The sequence below is a fragment of the Lissotriton helveticus genome, chromosome 12 (assembly GCF_964261635.1).
Source record: "Lissotriton helveticus chromosome 12, aLisHel1.1, whole genome shotgun sequence".
In the NCBI taxonomy this organism is placed as follows: Eukaryota; Metazoa; Chordata; class Amphibia; order Caudata; family Salamandridae; genus Lissotriton; species Lissotriton helveticus.
In genome coordinates, this window is record NC_136073.1 from 685,627,476 (window position 1) to 685,651,412 (window position 23,937).

The 23,937-nt window shown below is 47.3% G+C and overlaps 1 protein-coding gene and 1 long non-coding RNA gene across 4 annotated transcripts in view; one reads left to right on the top strand and one right to left on the bottom strand.

Annotated features, from left to right (window-relative positions):
• The window catches only part of LOC144799953 (uncharacterized), a 924,253-nt gene that overhangs the window by 895,422 nt on the left and 4,894 nt on the right, over nt 1-23,937 (bottom strand). The gene's annotated exons all lie outside the window — the stretch shown is intronic.
• The window catches only part of FCSK (fucose kinase), a 1,128,763-nt gene that overhangs the window by 823,381 nt on the left and 281,445 nt on the right, over nt 1-23,937 (top strand). For both annotated transcript variants that reach the window (XM_078671586.1, XM_078671587.1), the window contains exons 7-9: nt 8,439-8,536; nt 16,059-16,139; nt 16,656-16,775. In XM_078671586.1, coding sequence (XP_078527712.1) covers nt 8,439-8,536; nt 16,059-16,139; nt 16,656-16,775 — 299 coding nt within the window. The remainder of the gene's footprint in view (nt 1-8,438; nt 8,537-16,058; nt 16,140-16,655; nt 16,776-23,937) is intronic.

Genomic DNA, 23,937 nt, shown 5'->3' on the forward strand with positions numbered 1-23,937 from the left:
CAGTTTCCATTCACTAATACATTTATTAAGGGGGAGGGGCCCCAGCCTAAATTTCACATAAAAAGGAAATATGTCGCCCGAAGCTGGGTCTCCCTTTAAATCACTGCCTCACCAAGGACTGACCTCTGACCTAGAAAAGCACCAGGAAGTGTGGCAATATCGTCTTGGGCGGACAATGGTCCCTTCTCTCTGGGAGATACATTGCTGGGACCGGGGGCTGGGGGTGGGGGTATCTAGGCCTTGCCTCTCTTCCTGTTGAACTTCCGCGTGACCAGGCATATATTTATCCTCCATTTTTTCCAAATTATTTTCAAATGCGAAGAAAATCCTCTGTACACTGGACGTCTGGAGAACACTTGGCTCCCATTTGAGACCTAAACATGTGTTTTCCTGTATAACACACATGCAAACAAACCGGATTTAGGCGGGAGAATCGCGATTTTCTAAAAGCAAAGAAAATGGCTTTATTTATGGCTGTCTCTGTGGTAAGTGAATTATAAGGGCCAACACTTATAATCTTGGAAATGTTACTTTATTCAAGCCCGGAGCGCCGGGAACAGAGCGCTGCTTGCAGCGGTCGGCGCCGAATAAAACATGGCCGCCTTCCGCTTCCCGTTGCCTCCCCTTCCGGTTTCTGCCCGTGGAGACTAGACCGTCACCACATATCTCCCCCCTTTATGCAACACCAACAATAAACAATAAAGTCCTTACTTCCAGTTCATATCATAGTCCTTGAATTTCTCTGGTACCTTTACAGCTCTTCCAATTCTGGTTCTCATTGCTTCTGTTCTACCTTCTTCTCTCCGTACACTTCTATCTATTCTTGTCCTTTCACTTTCATCTGCTCCGTCCCGAACTCCCTCATTGCTTTCTGCGTTGCACTCGCTCTTCCTCTCCTCACTCTTCTCACCTTCTCCTTCGCTGTCTTCCACTTGCTGCTCATCTTCTTCTACGTTCTCATTTTCCTTTCCGCTACGTTCTCTTCCATCTTCGTCCTCTACTTGCTGTGTTCCTTCTTCATTATCGTTTCCCCACTTCAAGATCTTGCTGCACTTGGCCATTCTGTCCTGTGACCAAACCTTTCCATCACTGAGCAGGGCGGACCGGGTGTAGGGCTCCAGCACTTGCAATGGTGGTGAAAATTTGCTTTCCCCCTTCTTCTTGAGGATGGCCATCTTCACTCTCACCCAATCCCCTTTTTCCAGCTCAGCATTCTGAACATTTCGTCTCTTGTTAAAGTGCGCCGTGTACACTTCATGTGCTTTCTCTAAATTTCGTCTGACAACGGCCGGAGACCATTTGCTTTGCACCACTAATTTCCTCCATGCCATGTTGTCTTTCGTAAAGACTTCCCTTCCTCTCAACACCTTAAAAGGGCTGTACCCTGTGCTTCCTGGGGTGATGCGATAGGCCCAGATAATTTTCTCCAATTCCCTCTCCCAGTCCATTCCATCGTTTATGGCCGCCTGGATGGTGCCCATGATCACCCTGTTAAACCTTTCCACTTGTCCGTTTCCGGCGGGATGGTAGATGGGGGTGTGTTTCACCTCTATGCCGTTCCTGGCCATGAATGCAACCCACTTCGCCGACGTAAACTGCGGCCCGTTGTCACACGTGATGATTTTGGGGATTCCTTCTCTGACGAACGTTGTGCGTAGGAAGCGTATTACTGCCTCCGTGTCCACATTCTCCAGTATCTCCACTTCGGGCCACTTTGAGTATTTGTCTATTATAACCACTGCGTACTTCTGTGTTCCTTCTTTGTTGAGAATGGGGCCCATGATGTCCACCGAAACCATTTCCCATGGTCCATCCGGAACTGGAAATTTTCCCAGAGGTGGTCTCAACATGCTCTGTGACTTATCTGCCTTGGCGCATGACTCGCAGCTGCGTACATGTCGTTCTATCTGGGCATCGATGGCTGGCCACCAGTATGCTTGCCTGGCCAAGGCTTTCGTCTTGGTGATTCCCTGGTGTCCTTCGTGCAACAGATTCATCAGGTGCTCCAGAATGCTCCGTGGAGGTATCACCTTGTCGCCTCTGAGCAAAAAGGTGGGGTTCTCAGCCAGCGATAGTTCGTCCCTTACTTCCCAGAATTTTCTCAAATTCTCCTTGAGGTGTCTCTTCTCTGGCCATCCGTGAACAACGTATCCTTTGATGGCTTCTATGTCCATATCTTCTCGGTATGCTTCTTCCCATTCCTTGGCGCTGATCACTGCCTCCGTATCCTGGATGGTGGCTACCACATATCCTTCCCATCTGTGTTTCTCCGTCTCATCCGCTACTTCCATCGCTGCCGCCCTGCTCAGGAAATCCGCCACTTTGTTCTGCGGTCCCGGGATGTGTTCTACCTCGTACACGAAGTCCAAAAGCCTAAGAGTCATCTTGGCTATCCTAGGTGTCGCGTGGGCATGGCCGCTGGAAGTCAACACTCAGACCAACGGCTTGTGGTCCGTTCGGACCAAGAATTTCGCACCCCACAAGTACTGTCTGAATCGCTCCATCGCCCACACCACCGCCAGCATCTCCTTCTCCACCACACTAAACTTCTCCTCATTGGGCGCCAGCGACCTGGAGGCGAAGCTGACCGTCGATACTTCTCCGTTGTTCGACCGTTGCATAAGGACCGCCCCTAGGCCCCGGTCACTGGCGTCCGTGGTGAGGATGGATTCTGCACTCGGGTCGAATCCTTGCAGGGGAACGGAAGTGCTCATTTCCAGTTTCAGGGCATCAAATTCCTTTTGTTCCTCTGAACTCCATACGAACTTGTTCTTCTCCTTCAGGAGTTGACGTAGGAGATGCGTCTTCGTGGCAAAGTGAGGAATGAACTTACTGTAGTATTCGGCCATTCCTAGAAATGACCGAACATCCTCCTTTTTGGATGGTGTGGGGGCGTCTTGAATCGACTTCATGTTGGCCTTTTTCGGCAGTATGCCGTTTTCGCTCACTTCATGCCCTAGGTACGTGACTGATGTTACTCCGAACCTGCATTTCGTCCACTCAGCCGTCAAGCCATTTTCCTGTAGTGTTCGTAGTACAATGTGGAGTTTCTCGTTGTGGTCTTGTTTAGTTTTCCCCATTACCAGGATGTCGTCCTGAAAAAATTGCACGTTCTCCACTCCTTTTAGCAGCTTGTGCATGAGCTTCTGGAAGACCGCGGCTGCGGATGCTAACCCAAATGGCATTCTCACGAATTCATAGCAGCCGAACGGCGTGATAAACGATGTGAGATGGCTACACGCAGGATGTAATTTCACTTGGTGGTAGGCTGACGACAAGTCTATTGTGGAAAACCACTTGATGTCCTTGGTCTTGGCCAGCATCTCATCAATGCGTGGCAGGGGAAATTTGTCGATTACTATGTTTTTGTTCAGTTCTCTCTAGTCTACACACAGCCGCACCTTGCCATTGGGTTTCTGGGCTACCACTAGAGGGGAAAGCCATTCGGCACTCTCTATGGCTCTGATCACTCCTTCTTTCTCCAGCCTGTCCAATTCGGATTGTACTGCTTCTCTACTGCAAAACGGAATGTTCCTCACCTTGTGCACCACTGGTTTGGCTCCCTCCTTTAGCTTTATGAGGTGTTTGTACTTCACTAGCTCCCCAATTTGTCCATTGAATACTTTGGGGTACGCCCTCTGCCAGGACTCTACGTCGTCCTTCCTTTCCATGTCCATTAGCAAGATTTTCTCGATGCCCCCTGGGTTGAGTTGTATTCCCAACGCCCCTTGGTCTTTCCAGCTCAGCACTGATGGGCCTTTCTCGGCGACGTATAACTTGCATTGTGCATGGCGACCTCAGAATTCGAACAGGAGGGGGCAATACCCCAACATGGGAATTCTTTGACCTGTATACGTGACTGGCCTCAAGTCCATCGGGTGCAGCGTCTCTTTGATCTTGGTAGCGAACTTTTCTTCCCAGACTTGTTGTTGTATGATGGAGATGGGTGCTCCACTGTCAGCAATCATTTCCAGTGGTACCCCACCAATGTGCATGTCCAGTCTGGGTTTGTCGGTTCCTTCCCCTTCCATTTCTAGCACTTGGACATCGATGTATAAGAACTCTTCCTGATCCTCTGCGTCTTCACGATCCTCTGCATCTTCACTTTGCTCCTGGTCTACATATCTGACCACTGCTCCTTTGGGTTTCCGGCGGCAGACCTTCTCGTAGTGCCCGAACACACTGCAGTATGAGCATTTTGCCCTGAATGCCGGGCATGCTTTGTCATTTCCCATGTGTGTGGTACTGCCACACCTGTAGCAGCTCGGCCTACCTCCTTTGTACGGTCTGTTGTCTGATAGGGTGAAGTTGTTGCTGTTGTTTGGTCTTCTGCTGTCATGATTCCTTTGCGTTTCTCTTTGCCTCGGCCGTTCACTTCTCGCCGGAGTCATGATCTTGCATACCGTCTGAGCTCCACCTGCCTCTTTCTTGGCTGCTTGGGCGCAACGCTTGGACATTTCCGCCTTTTTGACCATGGCCCATATCTCTTTGAGGGGGGCATCCCCATTTACCCACAATTTTTCCTGGACGTGGGAGCTGGTCGTGTGCATGATAATTTGGTCTCTGATTAGGTCGTCATGCAACCTATCAAACTTGCATGTGAGAGCCAGCCTTTGCAGGGCCACGACGTATTCGTCCACAGTTTCTCCACTTCTTTGCTTCCTTTGGAAGAAATTGTATCTGTCTATCGCGACACACACTACTGGTCTGTAGTGGGCGTCCAGATCCGCAATGGCGTGGCTGAATACGTCCGTGTCCGTGCTATTCCTCTCGGCCTTGACAATAGTGTCGTAGATCCTGATCCCTTCAGGACCCAAGTTGTGTAATAGAATCTTTTTCCGCCTCTTGCTTGAGAACGGAGTGTCGCCTTCCTCTTCCAGGGCATCAAGATAATTGAGAAAGTACCTCTTCCAGTCTTCCCATTTCATCTCTGGTTCTCCACTGTTCGTCAGGAATGGCACCAATTGGGTGAGGGACGATGACTGGGACGCCATCTTGGACGCACCCCTCCGAAGGACAGGAACTGTGAGCGTCCGGCCCGGAGGGCTCCCTGGCGTGTGTTGCTCAGTGAGGCCACCCTCGCTCAAGTCGCTGGCGCTGCTATCACCTCCCTCCTTGATTGAAGGACCAGGCAACGCTCTCTGGACGACCCTTGTGGCTTGATCCGACGAGCCGGGTGCTGCCGCGCCTGGCAGCTGCTCCGCCAGGTTGCCTTGCTCTGCTTCCACTGCCAGGTATGGAAAGCTCCCTGGTGGGCCGGGCTTCGCCTAGGCTTGGTTCAATATGTCTGTACGCCAACAGAATTTTTCTTTTTTTTTTCTTTTTGCTCAATGGATTTTACCAGTGCTTGTTTTTTTTTTTTTTTTTTTTTTACTTGCCAGCACACTCGAGCTAGGCGCTGTGCTGGCTGCTTCCTCTGGCGCTGGAACTGTTGTAGGGCGAACGGTGGGGCGCCCTCCTGGTTCGCGCCGTATCAGACGCTCCTCCTGCCCCTCTGCCACGCTCCGGGCTGATTTTGGCCTGATTTCGGGACCTCGCGACCTTCCCGCGGCTTGTGGTGGGTTCGTGGGTCACCTAGCAACCCTCGTCTCCATTGTGGTAAGTGAATTATAAGGGCCGACACTTATAATCTTGGAAATGTTACTTTATTCAAGCCCGGAGCGCCGGGAACAGAGCGCTGCTTGCAGCGGTCGGCGACGAATAAAACATGGCCGCCTTCCGCTTCCCGTTGCCTCCCCTTCCGGTTTCTGCCCGTGGAGACTAGACCGTCACCACAGTCTCCTGCCTAAAATTGCCATTGCCTCTGCCTCAATAGAAATCGACGGAGAAACTACATTCCCCAAATTTTTATTTCAAGACCTCTCACTTTACAAGCTTAAAATGTTAGTATGTGTGTATTATATGTTCTATCTCTCTGGCTTCAACCTGGAACCCCCAGGACGGGAAGCTCTGAAGAGCTCTGTTTTCTGCAGGGCAGTTCAGTGTGTGCTAGATTGTTACCCCTTAGAGTCAAGGCGCTGCCAGGTGCTTTCCACGTTAACCTTCCTCGAGGTGATCTGCAAGGCAGTTCTCGAGCTGCTGCTCAGACTTCTAGTACACAGACACTTGTCCCTCAGCTGTCTGGTCTGACCAATGCTTGCTGGGAAATGTTTTATTTATTATTTGGTGGACCCCTTAACCGTGCACAACACGGGATGACCTTACGTTTCTAGAGGATGGATGTGTACTTAACGGTAAGTGCCCTACACTCACCCTAGTAGCTCTTGTGCTACTAGAGATCTACATTTCCCCCTCGGTCTCCGTTTTTGAGTTTTACACGGGACATCTCAGTAGACGTACTTGAAAACATTTGGGGGTGCAAGCAGGGTCGCCATAGTTTTCTGTTTTCATGTTAAAAAGAGTGATTGCTCCCCTGCTTTGTCATGCCTCCCATCCGCCATGAGGAAGAGTTTGCTGGGCTGGTAGGACAAGACCCATTAATGTGAGTAGCCTATACTTTGTACCTTACAGTATTTTGGCTCTGCTTCAGATGATCAGTGCTCTACCTGTCCTTGCTGCCCTTATCGTAGCTCTACCGGGGAGCATCTGTGCTGTTCCATTCTCGAGGCCTCCATCCCAGAGTAGGATCAGACTGAGGCTCTTTGAGTCCTAGCTCACTCTCTCACGGCTCCGCTGTACGTATGTCCTGTAAATTCTTTATCACCCAATTAAGCCTAGCTGCCAATCCGTACATGATCAATTTTCCTCCAATTTTGGTCGCATATACTGGACTGTTCCTTATATAAGCCATTGCATACCTGTTACAGATGCTACTTGTTATACCAAACCCTCTGCAAAATTGAGGAATATATTACAAGGCCTTACTTCACTCTTCCCAGCCTTGAGGTAGGTAAACACTCTATGCTTATCTCCCCCATTAGAGTCCTTCTGCAGTAAGACAGTCTGACCCACTGCTACTTCTCCCCTCCTCACTGTGTGCTGAGAGATCTGTACAAGTGTCATGAAAGTCCTAATCCCCACCTCCCATCGCGGCCTGTCTGTGGAGGCCATATACTGTAGTGACTCGGCTTCCATAGGGACTCCCCATTCCCTCAGTTGTTCTTATTCCTGTGTTTGCATTGACCCCTTGATGAAGATGACAAATGCTGTAGTGACTCTGCTTCCACAGTTCTGAATCTCTTGCAATCACACCAGCGTCAGTCTCCTTAATTTACGCTGTGCTGCAGGCAGTAAATTTATGGTGTACCAAATCCATATTCTTGCATTGTCTCATGCAAAAGTTCACATCACATTTTGACTACTGTGCAGTGCCAATGTTTGTACCCTCTATCATGGCCCTTCGTCTGCCGATACATGCTCTGCTAGCCCCTAAACTACTTATTATTCTGTTACATACAACACATTTTGTACTAGACTGTGTACGGAAAATGCCAGGAATAGGGAGCGGAAGCAGAGTTTTGTTTCTTTGTTCTGAAATAACCAGGTATTTGAATCTTCGGGATTTGAAAATACTGTCCGGAGTTGGGTTTCTGTTCTTACTATCTATCTTCTGTGCTTCTTGCTTGTCCCGAAATCTCAAATCACCAATGTCCAGCTTTTTGTGGGGAGCTTGCCTCATTGAGTCCACGGTGACCCTAGCTGATAAACATAGCAGCGGCACCTTTAACCACATCTCTGAGGCCATGTGCCATGCCAGCACTCTGTGCAACTCCTGGTTGACTGACTTGTTCTTACACTTCTGTTCCAATTCCAACTTGTTAATTTGTGTTTGGTTCTTATGTTGGTTGTAGAGTACCTCTTTCTAATGACCTTGTTGTTTCTTTTCTGTCTTTTGTTCTTATTCCTAGTACTTAGGCCAGTTACCTGTGCCTATTCTTTTACCTTTGGCCATATTGTTGAACTACATGGCTTCCACCTGACAGTTTAATGCCTTCCCTGTGTCTTTGTTTTTAGTTTACCGGTCTGGTTATAAGGTCTGTTCACTTTGCCTGGTTCTCCCCCGCCCCCATCCCCTCTATCTCTTTTCTTTTTCTTGTGGGCCTTTTACTGGTTTTGCTAGTGCTTCTATCTTTTTCCTGTTGGTCTGATTCTCAGTTCTCTTTCTTGGTTGTGGACTCAACTCATCCCTCCTACTCGGGTCTATGTGGTGCTTCTTCACTATCTATTTTCCTCAGTTGGTCATATTCCTGTATTCACGTTGACCTCATATCTGAATTAAATATACAGTCTGTTGACAGTCAGAGGACAGAAAGTGGATATAGTGGTTCAGCAGAGGGAAATGGGGAACTCTTTGTGAAGCTACTAGGAGCCCAGCTCTCATGGAGAAATCTTAATGAGGGGAATACCTTAACTAATTGAAATAGTGACAATTAACAATACACATTGCGTGATTGACAACATCGCTCGCAACACACTAAAACTCTGTTTGTTTCACTCAGGGATTGACTGGGAAGGGTTTCATGGTGCCAAGGTGGTCTCGTTGCTGGGAAGTGTGGCTTATGCGAAGAAGCATGGAGTCTACCTTGTTGATGAGCAGGTAAAGGATAGGCCTGTTATTGCATCGATGGATTGAGGTTGCACAGTCATCAACAAAGCGGCTGTGAAGGTGCTACTGGAAAAGGTTGTTAGTGTGTCAGTAGAACAGGCAGCCTTTGCTTTCTTACCCCAACCTTACAAGCCTTACATTGCTTCTTCTGACCTCCTGTCTTTGTCAAGTGGATGGGCACCCCAGTGTCCAGACACACTGACAGCTCTGTCCACCATAGAGGTCTCTACTCCTATGCTTGTCCTGTTCTCTGACCATTTGAATGCCCCTCTTTCAACTCCCCCATCCCTTGATTTTCCGTTTCACTGACTTGCTTTCTATATTTTTCAATCATCATGTTTTTTTCTTTGTATTATGCTCAATTCTACAATTCTACAGTTGTCTACTTCACTTTTTAATTTGTTCACTAATTTTTTTATTGCTCAGACATGCTTTACTCTCCTACAATAATTCCGTTCCTCTCGCTTTTGTTCTCCTTATAATATTTTTTCATTCTTTCATTCTTTTTGCTTTCCTTTCTGCAATGTTCATTTTCTCTTTCTTTTTCTTCAGTTATTTCTCTAACTTGGTCTTTCCATCTCAGACTCTCATCATTTCATCATGTGCTCTCCAACTCGACTCCTAATCTTTTACACTAATTTTGTTATCCTCCACAATCCCTTGTGCCACCCATGTCACTTCCTTTTTTATTCTCACACAAACGATAGCTGTGTTTTAGGAACGATGCACCAACTCTGATATTGATTGCTGGAATGGATGTGTGCTTAGTCATGTGCTATCTTCACGCAGAAACGAGTGGATATCTGCTTAGAGTTATGATCTGCCTTCATAATGTGATTGTTGGAATAGTTGTCTGCTTGGAGTGATATTCTGCCCTCCTACAGATAAGGGCTGAAGCTAGAATTTCATTGCCTAAGACACCCCCCCCCCTCCTTTCACCTCCTATCCTGTGTACTGTACCCCTTCGCCACACACCGTGGGGTGGTCTTTAAGTTGTCACCCATGTACATGTGGGTTTTGGTTAAATCTTGCGCTCTGTACGCAGTTAATAAAATCGGGTGGGTGTGGCTAAGTTGGTTAGTTACATACCAGCATTGAACCCGATAAGTGGCTCTGTCTAGTTACTGAACTCACACTACCCAGGGCCTACTGCACGTGGGGCAACCACTTTACACTGATGACAAGGCGTGTATTCACACGCATGCCCTGCTGCCACCAGCTGTGTGCCTGTCAACTCATGAGCTGCCTGCTGTTTGAAGAAGTACCGCTGGGCCAAGAGTGCAGTCAAGTCCTGCAGCCTGCTCCCAGCCCACTATAAGCCCAATGTGCACGGTGTGCTTCTGCTGTGCTGCATCGAGCCTTCCCAGCCCACACAGCATGCGGCAGACTGGCTTCGCCCGAGGTCGGTGTTCCCTATCTTCCCATTGCACCGGCTCTCACCTCTAGGGCTACGTGGTGCCTAGCCGCGAGCACTGCTGTGCTGTTTATGCCTTCCCCACCCCAATCAACTGTGAGGGAACAAACCCCGCCCACCAGCACTTTACCGATGCTATGCAAGGAGGCCCAGATCCAGGCCAGCAAGAGCACAGAAAAGGGAGCACGCCCCGCCCACCAGTACTCTTCTGCTTACTGGGAGGATGTCCCCAGACAGAGTGTACTTCCAGCAGCAGGTGCAGACAAAAGGATAGCAAAAATAAATAAAAATAACAAGACAAAAGAGAAGGCACAGAGACCATATGAGAACAAAGTAGACCAGGACTGCCCTCACCATTGTCAAGGGGTCACTGGCAGTCTGCTACGAGCCACTCTGAGTGAGGGCAACCCTCGGACAGACGGCTGTACCACCAAACATCTTGTGGCGTCAGTGTTCGTGCCACGAGGAACCCCAAAATACGACCAAAGCACCCCTGCCCCCAGTTGACCACGCCACACAATGGGCTCAATTTCGGCAAGAGAACCATTTATTGTTGACGGGTCGCAGTACGCTCTGGCACCTAAATGGAAAGACTGTGTGGAACACCTCCAATTTTATTTTGAGGGCGCCAATATTGTAGTGGAAATGCACCAAGCTCTCCTATTGCACCTGGGGGGTGAAGCCATTCACAAAATATACAAGACTCTGGTCGAAGTGACACCCAAGTCATACGCAACATCACTCAGGGCTCTTAATGCACATTTTGAGCCAATGACGAAAAGAGATTATGAACGATTGGGGTTCCGCCAAGCCTGCCAAGAGCCAGAAGAATCAATAGGCCCTTTCCATTGTCAGCTCAAAAAACTGGCAAGCACCGGTGGCTTTCATGATGAACAGGAAGAGATAAGGAGTCAAATATACAAGGCTGCTTATCAGCGAAACTGAGAGAGACTGTTCTTCAAGGGTCTGGGAAATGTCTCCATGGTATTTTGACCCTTGAACGGTTACAAGAACTATCTAAAGCCAGAGTGTTCCATATGGAGGCCGCCCTCCACTGACCAAATAAAATGGATGTGGCCAATGCATTCCAACCATGCCGCAATCAAATGCCCACAAGGAAAACGAAAAGAATGCAGATACTCTGGAGGACAACCCCACAAGCTAGCTGAATGTCCTGCCAGAGGTAAAAGGTGCTCAGATTGTGGCAAAATATAACCATTTTGAAAAAGTCCCAGAAGGAAACAGTCCATGCCATCACAAGCAACCACGGCAAACCAGAAAACATGGACAACGACTTGGAAGAGTATACTATCCACACCGTTTTTGCAATTGGAGCGGCTCGCTCACCTCGCTGCCCTTGCCCGCAATGCCAACTTCAAGTTGGGCCCCACAGTGTCACAGCAGCCATCAACACTGGGGCGTCCATCGAACTAATGTCTGTGGACACATACCACGCCCTGGTCAGACGTTGGAACTGGAGAAAGCGAGAGTCACAGTTTTCGTGTATGGACGGACGCGTTCCATACCCTTACTAGGGTGTTTCAGATCACCAGTATCCCACAAGGATGTAAGTGTTGACACCATCATCTATGTGGCAGACGGGGGGCACGGCATGCTGGTTAGCGGACAGATGGCAGAGGCATTAGAACTTATATTTTTTGTCCTCAGAGTACAAGAAGAGGAATTATCTACCATCCTTCAAGAGTGTTCAGAACTGTTACAAGGCATCAGCTGTCCCAAAGCGAAAAAAATAAAACTACACTTTGACCTGTCGAGTCAGCCAGTAGCCCTATGACACTGCAGATTGCATTTCACCTCCAGCCAAAAGTTGAAGAAAAGTTGACAGAACCCACTCCATGGTTCTCACTGATTGTAATCAAAAAGAAGCAGAAGTAACCCGGGGAGTCTGCATCTACGTGGACATGCGACTTCCTAACGATGGAGGAACAGTCGCGGCAAACTTCCAAGAGGGAATGCTAGTCATCAGTGCCTGGATGGCAAACAACTGCCTCAAGTTAAATTCCGACAAGATGGAGGTGATGATCTTCGGCAACCTTTCCCCTACCTGGTCCCCAACCTGGTGGCCAGCTAAGTTAGGATCACCTCCGTCCCCTGTTTCAAAAGTCAGAAACGTGGGAGTGATGTTCGACGACAGGCTGTCGCTTGTACACCATGCCAACGTGGTTGTCTCTGCATCTTTTTATGTCATCAAGATGATAAAGTAACTTTTACCTTTTCACCCCTTAAGTGCCTGTAAGACTCATCAGTACACTGGTCATGTCCAGAGTAGATTACTGTAACAGCTTACTTATCAACGCCCACGAAAAGGTCATAAACAAGCTACAACTAGTGCAGAATGCAGCCGCCAGACTTCTGACAGCCACCCCTAAATTTAAACCAATCTCCAGGGTGGTACGACAGCTCCATTGGCTGCCCATCAGGAGCAGAGTCAAGTTCAAGGCCCTCTGTATTGCTTACAAGGCAATCCATGGCAATGGACCAGAGTTTTTAAAGAAAACCCTCTGCCCTTACAACCCCATCAGATTCTTACGATCTTCAGCAGCAAATCTACGGATCGTCCCCCGCACAAAACGTTTCCTGCGGTGACAGAACATTCACGGTTGCCACGACCAAATTATGGAATTCCCTCCCCCTTCACTTGAAGACCAGCCCCACTCTGCTCACTTTCCGCAGACAGCTGAAGACCTGGCTTTTCAACCAATAGTCATCTTGCCTGCCTTCCTCAGCCTAGTCCGTAGCGCCGAGACACCCAAGGGTTTTTGCGCGCTGTACAAATTGCAAAAATAAATAAATAAATAATGTCGCCATCAAACATGAACGCCATCGGACCCCCACCGTAAACGATATCCTTGGAGAACTCATCAGAGGGAAATGTTGACCTGTACTCAGGATATCACCAGTTACCACTCCACTGTGAGTCAAGGTATATAACCACCATCTCAACTCATGTCAGACTGCAGAGGTATCGCTGCTTTAACTTCGGCGTAGCAAATGCTGCTGAAGTCTTCCAGAACACCATACAGGAAATAGTGAACTACCAGGAGTCATCAATGTCAGCAATGACATTCTGATACATGCCAGGTCAGTCAAAGAACATCATGAACACCGCTGTGGAGTCCTCCAGAGGATCAACGATTCTGGGCTCACTCTACAATGAGAAAAATTTGAATTTCTAAAACGGCGAATCAGCTTCTTTGGGTATATATTCTTGGCGGAAGGAGCAGCACCTGACCCAGAGAAGTTACAAGATGTGCAGGAAGCCCCAGCGCCCACAAACATCTCAGAAGAACGGAGCTTCCTTGGTATGGTGAATTATTACAGTAGGTTCATCCCAGACCTCACAGGCCTCACCCAACCTCTTTGGGAATTCACCAAAACCAATGTCACCTGGACCTGGGGTGCAGAGCAAGAAGACTCATTTCGTAAGATCAAAGAAGCTCTATCTGTGGACATCACTCTTTCATACTTCAACTCACGTAGGCCAACAAACATCGCCGTGGACGACAGCACAAAAGAACTTGGGGCTGTTTTCACCCAGCAACAGCCACACAGAGTTTGGACACCAGTTGCATATGCTAGCATGTCCCTTACCGAGACAGAACAGTGATACTCCCTGATTGAGTGGGAAGCCAGTGCCATACACAGGGCATGCCAACATTTTCACATCTATATTTATGGGCACCCCTTCGTGGTCACGAAAGGCCACAACCCCTAGTGCCCTTATTCCAAGAAACTGTATTTAAACTGCCACCTCGTATTCAGAAATGGATGCTCCAGCTACAAGAGTATGACTGCCATGTTGAATACCGGCAGGGTGCCACCAATCCAGCAGACTACTTCGCTCACCACCCTCAAGCGACAACCCCCAAGAAGGCAGAGGAGGCAGAAGAGATGGACAAATACATCCAATACATTGCAGAAAGGTCCCACCCTCTCCCCCTACCACTTGATACCATCCGACAGGCCACCAAGGAAGACAAGTGCCTCAAAATAGCACTAACTGCCGTCCTGTCAGGAGAAAGCACACCTCTCACAGAGGACCCCAGAGGCTAAGAATGTCATGGAATCCTTATTCAATGTTCGCCAAGAATTGTCAACGACGTGAGGGGGTGCCTGCTCAGACGACCACACATGGTGAGCCCAACCAGCCTTATCAAACATGTTGTACAACTGGCCCACCATGGCCACCAGGGGATAGGCAAGACCAAGAATAGACTCTGCACTAAAGTATGGTTCCCCGGCATGGATGAGATGGTGGAGGTAGTGATATGGTCATGTCAATGGTGGCAGGTGTCGAGGTCCCCCAAGGCCCTGGCCCCAGTGCTCACCGAAGAAGTTCCACAGCAGCCGTGGGATTGAATCAGCCTGGATTTTAGCCACCTACTGGATGGAAGATACGCTCTGGGTATGATAATCGACTTCACCAAATACCTGGAGATAAGAGGTTGTTGGGTCATAAACAGTCACGAAGTCCCGGCCAAGATGGAAAAAAATGATTGCCATTCCTGGCCTCATGAGAGAGTTGCGGACTGACAATGGGCCACCTTTTCTGGGCCAAGAATTTGCAGACTACCTCCGGTCCTGGGGCATCAAGCATCGCAAGATAACACCGCGTTGACTGCAGGCCAATGGAGAGGTCAAGAGGTTCATGTGCACACTGAACAAAGTGATCTGCATCGCTCATGCCGTTCAACAACCAATGGAGAGACCAATTTACGGATTCCTATGTGAATATCAGCAGATGCCACACTCAACCACCAGCCAAGCCCCAGGGCATGCCAGCATGGGGCGTACTGTCATCGACATCACCCTACATAATTCAAAGTGGATCCCAGGCTCCATTCAAAAGGAGAGGTTCACAGCAGGGGGACGGTAACCAATCAGCTAGCCCGTGACAAACGGAGGGCCCAGTGTTCCAACATCCAGCCAGGAGACTCTGTGTTTGTCAAAGACAGGTACCCTGGTAGCAAATTCTGACTACCTTTTGAACACCAACCATGGTTGGTGATGAGGAGCCAGGGCACCATGATAACAGCCCAAAAAAGAGATGAAGAACTCACCTAAAACACCTCTTTCTTCAAAAAATGCCAAAGGGTCGTCTTGCAGAACTACTAATTTCTCTTCGGACACTGATCCTCTGTTGGATATTGATGAAGGGGCACCATCAGCGCATGTGTCTCCGAGTCCGAGGGAGGCCTCTCAGAGTCCAGTGGAGACATGGCCAAACCCCGCCCCATCAGATAGCTCTCCATGCACTGTTTCAGCATCAGCATCCTTCACTCCGAAGTAAGTTCTCGGGCAGGAGTGACCACCAAAGATATCATTTGCGAGCCTGCCCTGCACCATCAACCCACCTGAAGAACTTCCTAGCCTGATGACCCGATGTGACACCAGGAGCAGGGTTTCCAGGCATATGGACTGTGATCGAGGGCATGATAATGTTATAATTGTCAATGTCGCGAACTTGGGTTATTGTTATGTTTTATTAAAGCTGGGGAGAAATGTACTGTACCACCTCGCTGCACACCACGGGCTGGTCTTTAAGTTGTCAGCCATGTACCTGTGGGTTTTTATTGAATCATGCGCTCTGCGCGTCGAGTTAATATAAGCATGTGGTCATGGCAAAGTTGGTAAGTCACGCACCAGCATTAAACCTGACAAGTGGCTCAGTCTCCCTACTGAACCCGCACTACCCAGGGCCTACAACAGGTGGGGCAAGCACTTTAAACCCTGCTCACTTTGGATAATCCTGCTTCCTTTATAATAGCCTTTCCAATCCCCATGACTCCAGATCTTCCTTCCACCCTGACTGCAGACTTACTTCCCTTTCTCCTGATCCCGCTACTACCTTCACTTCAGCCCATCCTACCTCTTTCTCTGAATTCCCAAATCACCTTCTCCACAGATTTAACTTAGCTCCCGCTATACCAGACTGTACCCCTTTTTACTCAATACCTTTCTCCCACTTTTCTGTCCTGACCTTACAGCCCTTTCCACTCCTGATCCTCACTTCAGATCTGTCTGCCCTGTCTCTGCGTATCTTGCAGCATCTCATTCTAGCCTTTTTTACTTTTGCAGGGTTATGTGCAGGATATTCTTTACCAGGACAGTGAAGCACGGATCCAGCAGTGTGCTAAGCGTGATGGGAAAGTGCCCCTGGTATGTCTCATGGTTTCTTGTCTGCTGCTTAATGTTTGAAAATTTGCAATCTCAAAGAATATGGATAAAAACTATCAGTCTCTATTAGTCACCTGATGTGTCACTTGTATGGAGGCGAAGTCTGTCCTGGGCACCATGGTCCTTACTTGTAGTCCTCCTCTGGTGTTCTGTTTGCCCCAGGCCCTTGTTGTCTCTGTTGTAGTCTACTTCTCGAGGGTGGTCTGATCCAGGCTCCTGGACTCTCTCTTGTAGACCTTCCACCATTGGGTAGTCTGCCCATGTATCTCTCTCCAAGAGACCTTGTCAGCCCCAGCCCCTTCTTTCCATATTATGTTCCTCACTCAAGTGGGTTGTGCCCTTGGTTTTCTGCTTTCCCTTGTACTGCTTGCATGTTCATTCTATCTTCCACCCTTTAACTCTCACTTGTATCACTCCCTTAGAAGGCTGTTGACTCCAGGTCACTTTTGAGCCCTGCTTTGCCGTTTCACCCCTGACCGCTTGTGGTTGTGTTTCCAGGTATCCGGCATAGTCTTCTTCTCTACTGATATAGCAGAGCGGCTCCTGGCGACCCACGTCATTCCACCACTTGATGCCTGCACATACATGGGGCTGGACTCTGGGGCTCAGCCCATCCAGGTAAGACCAGCATTTGAGATGAGCATGAGGTAGCTCCACTTTTAACGCACTGCTATTGGTGGAGGTCTTGCTAGTAAAGGTAAACTGCTAATGAGAGATGACCAAGTTTACACTTCTTTGCTAGTACTTGGTGTACTTCTGTACAGTGGCTCTTGTGCTAGTAATTAATGATTGTGAATGGAAATGCTGCGTGGAACAGACTCTTGGTGATAAGGCAAAATATAAATCGTTTTTCACAATGTTTAATAATCTTTATACTTTTACTGTTAATCTGTACAACTGAAGTTGTCTTCCAGAAGGAATCAAGTTTGATAGTAGCTCCAGTTGTACATGAGACAATTCTTTCTCTTGTTATTCCAAATTGCCAGGTGGAATCTGAGAAGCACACTCTAGCTTTGAATGTCAACATGGCCAGAGCTGTAAAGACATTAGTTCAAGTGAGCCTTGGTGGGATGTTCTGGGTATGCCACCTTACTTTAGGAGAGCTTTGGGTGTGTTAAGCACCAAACTCCACTGTATTCTCTTTTTTGGGGTCAAACACATAGTTGTTTGTTATTTATTCAACCCTATTATTTCAAACTCAGCAGTTAGATTTTATCAGGTGTGCCAAATATTGGTCCAAACACGGGCCCCTCTTAATGCGGGCCATGGAGACATCATAAACATAAATAAACAAAGTGGAATCCACTCAGGGTGATAGTGATCCCTAGAGTGATGGGGGAACACACAGTGTTGTTTAAATGCCCCTCACACACCAACAGGCCCCTTGGTGTCATGCTTCATCATCGGGGCCTTCGCACCCCTCTACGGGATGCGGCGTGCTACGACTCGCGAATACGCAGGAGCACTTGAAGTGAACTATGTGTGGGGGTGTGTGTTTTATATACAAAGGTGTGAGTGAGGTGAGGTGAAAAAAAAAGTGAATGGTTAAAAAATACCTGGCACGTGGGAAAAAAATACTTTATTAAATCCCGGCTGGTATTATTAAAATAAAAGTGCAGGGCGTGGTTTTAAATAGATACGTATTAGGGTATCCAGACCACTGTTTCAAAAAGTCAACATGTTTCGGAGGTCAAAGCCCCCTTCTTCAGGACAAGGGTTAATGCACTCACCCTCCCCTTACTCACATGTAAAATGTAAAAGTGTTAATAAAAATTACCACAATGTGTAATGTTCCTAACAGTGTTATATGTTAGTGAATGTCGTTGCGCCCAATTGGCGTAAGAACCCGTGGAGACAAAATCATAGATAAACATACAGATCTATAATTCACAGGTTAAAAGAGAAGAATCAAGCTTCTCTGAAAAAACATCAGGTTGAACCAAAAATAATGGGACCCTGGAAAGAAAAAAGAAAAAGGACACTACAAACACATAGACACACACAACACCAAAATTACTCTCTGCTCGGATGGAAGGAGAGCAAACATAAAGAAATAGAAGTCTTACTTAAAGTTCCCAAATACAGGACTTCATGGGCCTAAGCGTATATTGGGGAATCCTTCCTTTCTAATCAGAAACCTAAGAAATCAATATCAGGGGTTCAGTAGGAAAACTTCGTAGTCAATACATCAATAGTACAGAGAACAACTGCTTCTCTCAATGGTCTATAACTCACGGTTACTGCCATAGCTAATCGCCTGCCTTCCCTCAACGCGGCTCCGGTGAAGTGAGCTACGAAGAATTCAAGGCCCTTATATATGTTGTGCCTGTAGGTAATTAGTGCCGGTAAATTGATTAATGCAGCCCGGGGGAATGCCCAAAAACGGAGATAACAACCTCCGAGCGTCCGGTGTTGCGCTAGCGCCTTTCACTGCTCTGTCGCGCATGCGCATTACAGCTCTAAAGGTGCGCATGCGCGGCGAGCGAGGCTGCCGCGCATGCGCCGACGGAGACGCTACGTTAATACACGGAGCAATTGGTTAAACAACTAAAAGCCTGTTAAATGAATGGAGCTTCAATGGCAAATACAAAATAAGCGCTTCGGTGAAAAAGTATGCGCATATGAGGCAGTGCATTTGACAAATTTACAGCTAGATGCTGAACAAAAAATATAGGCAATAAGCACAATGGTGATGAATTAAACAACCTTTAAGAAGTAGACTACCTTAAAGGAGTTTTTGAAGGGCAACAGTGTACTGGTTGAACTCAACAGACGGTGATTATTTCACAGGGCTTGTTGTTAAAAAAGGGGGAACTCATGGAACATGGTCCCTACCGAAAGGGGATAAATCCTCGATCACAGCTAGGTAGTATCACATTGCAATGGTGTATTGACCCAAAGGAACCCCACAGTCATATTTGTTGGATGTAACCACACGTGTACATCAACAGTTTGTGATGGGTAGTCAGATAAGGTTTATCTGAGAAGGTTCCATGGAATAGAATCGTTCAGTCCGGTGGTGTCGGTTCCCAACCGAAACACCCACCGTTGCTCTTTTTCCAGGAGACCCACCTCTGAGGGTAGTTGTTCTATGATCGTCCACTGTAACTCATTCACACAGTGTTGATGTTCAATATAGTGGGTTGACATCTTGGTCGTGAGTTTCTTGCACCTGATGTTGCTTTTATGTTCATTCAACCTGACTCTCACAGGTCTGGTGGTCATCCCCACATACTCTTTTCCACAGGGGCAAGTAATCAGGTAAACAACATTTTTACTGTTGCAGTTCGTAAAAGCACGTTGTTCCCATTTTGTCCCATTGGTAAAGGTTAGATTCCGGCTCTTTTTTGTGAGGTGGCAGTTATTACAGTTGCCACACGGGTAATGCCCATGTACACCTTGCAACCTCGTCTGATCCTTAGTAGGAGGGGGTGGTCTCGTATGAACGAGTATATCTCTTAAGTTCCTACCCCTTCTATGTGCAAAGAGAGGTTTCTCCAGAGTCAAGCCACCACTCGTTAAAGTGCGCCAATGTTTGTGGACCAATTTTGTCACTTGGTTGCTGACCGGACTGTATGTGGTGACACAAACCGTCCTGTTTTCGGCATCCGCCCTTCGTGGATTGTCCTCCAAAAGGGCCTCACGGTTGTTATTTCGTGCTCTTATGAAAGCTTTTTTAATCACAGTCTCCGGATATTTCCTCTGTCTCAGTTTACCACTGAGATCCTTGGCCTGAGTTTTGTATCTTGCAACATCACTACAGTTCATCACCATTGTGCTTATTGCCTATATTTTTTGTTCAGCATCTAGCTGTAAATTTGTCAAATGCACTGCCTCATATGCGCATACTTTTTCACCGAAGCGCTTATTTTGTATTTGCCATTGAAGCTCCATTCATTTAACAGGCTTTTAGTTGTTTAACCAATTGCTCCGTGTATTAACGTAGCGTCTCCGTCGGCGCATGCGCGGCAGCCTCGCTCGCCGCGCATGCGCACCTTTAGAGCTGTAATGCGCATGCGCGACAGAGCAGTGAAAGGCGCCAGCGCAACACCGGACGCTCGGAGGTTGTTATCTCCGTTTTTGGGCATTCCCCCGGGCTGCATTAATCAATTTACCGGCACTAATTACCTACAGGCACAACATATATAAGGGCCTTGAATTCTTCGTAGCTCACTTCACCGGAGCCGCGTTGAGGGAAGGCAGGCGATTAGCTATGGCAGTAACCGTGAGTTATAGACCATTGAGAGAAGCAGTTGTTCTCTGTACTATTGATGTATTGACTACGAAGTTTTCCTACTGAACCCCTGATATTGATTTCTTAGGTTTCTGATTAGAAAGGAAGGATTCCCCAATATACGCTTAGGCCCATGAAGTCCTGTATTTGGGAACTTTAAGTAAGACTTCTATTTCTTTATGTTTGCTCTCCTTCCATCCGAGCAGAGAGTAATTTTGGTGTTGTGTGTGTCTATGTGTTTGTAGTGTCCTTTTTCTTTTTTCTTTCCAGGGTCCCATTATTTTTGGTTCAACCTGATGTTTTTTCAGAGAAGCTTGATTCTTCTCTTTTAACCTGTGAATTATAGATCTGTATGTTTATCTATGATTTTGTCTCCACAGGTTCTTACGCCAATTGGGCGCAACGACATTCACTAACATATAACACTGTTAGGAACATTACACATTGTGGTAATTTTTATTAACACTTTTACATTTTACATGTGAGTAAGGGGAGGGTAAGTGCATTAACCCTTGTCCTGAAGAAGGGGGCTTTGACCTCCGAAACATGTTGACTTTTTGAAACAGTGGTCTGGATACCCTAATACGTATCTATTTAAAACCACGCCCTGCACTTTTATTTTAATAATACCAGCCGGGGATTTAATAAAGTATTTTTTCCCACGTGCCAGGTATTTTTTAACCATTCACTTTTTTTCACCTCACCTCACTCACACCTTTGTATATAAAACACACACCCCCACACATAGTTCACTTCAAGTGCTCCTGCGTATTCGCGAGTCGTAGCACGCCGCATCCCGTAGAGGGGTGCGAAGGCCCCGATGATGAAGCATGACACCAAGGGGCCTGTTGGTGTGTGAGGGGCATTTAAACAACACTGTGTGTTCCCCATCACTCTAGGGATCACTATCACCCTGAGTGGATTCCACTTTGTTTATTTATATGACCTGGGAGACTGAATCCACTGACTCTCTCTCTCCCCCCTCCTGTTAAAATTTGTTTATAGACAGCGTGCAGCTGTGGGAGTCCCCTTCCCTTTTTCTTTGGACCTACACACATACCTATTCACACATAACAATTTTGTTTCTCGAAAACCTTCCTGCTCTCCTCATCTGTCAACATGGAGGATGAACATGGACTGACCTTTAGCGAGGATGACATTGACCGCATTTTAGCAGATGATAGACCTTTTGAAGGCCTAAGCAATAGCGACCCGGGGCCTGCAGTAGCGGACTGGGATGAGCTGATGAACACCCGTAAAATCCAAATCAGGACAGCCCTTCACGGCTTACTAATGAGGGAGTATTTAAGAAACAAGATGGCCCCGCAAGGTTTATTGGTTAAAACTGAACCATTTATCTTCCAGGATGACCTTGTTTTTAAAAAGGCATGGTCACTTATCTCTTGGCACTGTACCAGGGATTGGCTGGTACTTATAGTCCAGACCGCAGCTAGGAAGTCAATGGAGCTGAAAGTAGAGATCCAAAGACTTGAAGTACAGCTAAAGGCCTTCATTTCACCAGCGGATCTTAAAAAGGGCTTAGAGGAACTAAACCAACAAATGAAAGAATTTGAGGCTGGCTTAAAACAAAGCAAATTCAATAAATTGAAAAAAGACAAAGACCGATTTACCCCTGAGAGAGCCTACCCTTACACTCGAGCAGATTATGTCATGAAAGATAATATGAGTGATACAGATAGTGTTAACTCAGATGGCAGCAACTCAAGTAACAAATCGGGAGGTTTCCAGCAAAAAAAGCAAAGAGGAGGTTTTCGCCAACAAAGAGCCCAATTTCCACGTCAAAGAGGTTGGCGGGGTTTTCAAGGACCTCAATTCAACCCTTATCAGCCCCCTTTTCAATTCCCGCAATATCAGTTTGTCCCACCCCAAATGGGACAAATGTACCCTCAGTGGGTTCCAGACCAAACTAATGTACCCCAGAACCAACAACCTTTTTTATCCTGGGGTCAGGGATCCCGCAGAGGGCGGAACAAGAAGGGCAACAACGTGAATTGGCAACCCACAGAGGAGTCAGACCCACGTGCAGTAACGAGGAGCATGACAGCCAATCAAGCGTCAACAAGCCACAGGGGGACCTAGTTATCAATATAACCCCCTGGCCCCTCACTGATCTGCAAAAAGAGGTACTGAATAAAGGCCTGGGTTATGTCCCCACCAATAAACCAGACATTTTCCTATTACATAAGGAAATGCAGGAGTTTATAAGGACTATAAAATTACGAGCATTCTTTCAAGACAAGGAACTACCCACAGAGACTTCTGACACCGGCTTAAAACCTAAGTCAACATTTACACCATTAGACAACCAACTTCCGGTTGAAGTACTGGCCTTTGAAAAAGCCATGATGCAGGAATTAAAATGTCTAGAAACCAGACAAAGGGTCTTTCAGAATATGAGCAGAACAGAAAATGAGGCCATTAAGGAATTGAGGATGAACAAAAACATTGTTATAAAACCCGCAGACAAGGGTGGGGCAGTGGTTATCCAAACTACCACAGCCTATGACATGGAATGCAGACGGCTTCTTTCTGATGACAGGAACTACCAAATACTTACAGAAGATCCCACTGAATCTTTAAGAGTCCAGATAGGTGGTATGGTGGAAGAGGCACTTGCACACGACTGGATCACTAAAAAGGAGTCCGAGTTCCTGACACAGAGGAACCCCCGCATCCCTTACTTCTACACCATACCCAAGGTGCACAAGAACCTGGAGAACCCCCCAGGTCGCCCCATAGTCTCCGGAATCTCATCCATCCTGGAACCATTATCTAAGTTTGCGGATGCCTTCTTGAGGCCCATTGTACAGGCTACTGACACATATCTATGTGACACTAAAGCAGTACTACAACTGTTGAATAACCAAACCTTTGATCCAACTTCACAGATGCTGCTTAGTCTGGATGTGGAGAGCCTCTATACGAGTCTCCCCCACGATGAGACTATCCAAATCATTGAGGAGGTACTGCACTCTACTAATTGGGAATACCACACTCCACGGAATGTAGTGATGGAGTGCATTTCTTTGGCACTCACGAAAAACTTTTTCGAATATGAGGGCACTCTCTTCTGGCAGAAGCATGGGACCAGTATGGGCAGCACATTTGCCCCAAGTCTGGCTGGACTGTATGTCCACCACTTGGAATCTACAAAAATCCTGCATCCGGATAATCCTTACAGGGCGAGGATTCGCACCTGGCGGAGGTACATTGATGATATCCTGGTCATCTGGGAAGGAGATGCAACCACGATAACTGAATTCATCAACTGGCTGAACAATCGAAATGCCTTTTTGAAATTCACTCATCAGGCATCTAATATCAACATGGTCTTCCTAGATTTGAATATCTACCATGAAGCTGGCATCTTAAAAACAGAAACTCACTTTAAACCAACGGCGAGGAACTGTCTCCTCAGATTTGACAGCTTTCATCCTCGTCATCTGAGAGAGAACCTTCCCTATGGACAGTTCCTACGCCTCCGGCGGAACTGTAGTGATGTTGCAAGATACAAAACTCAGGCCA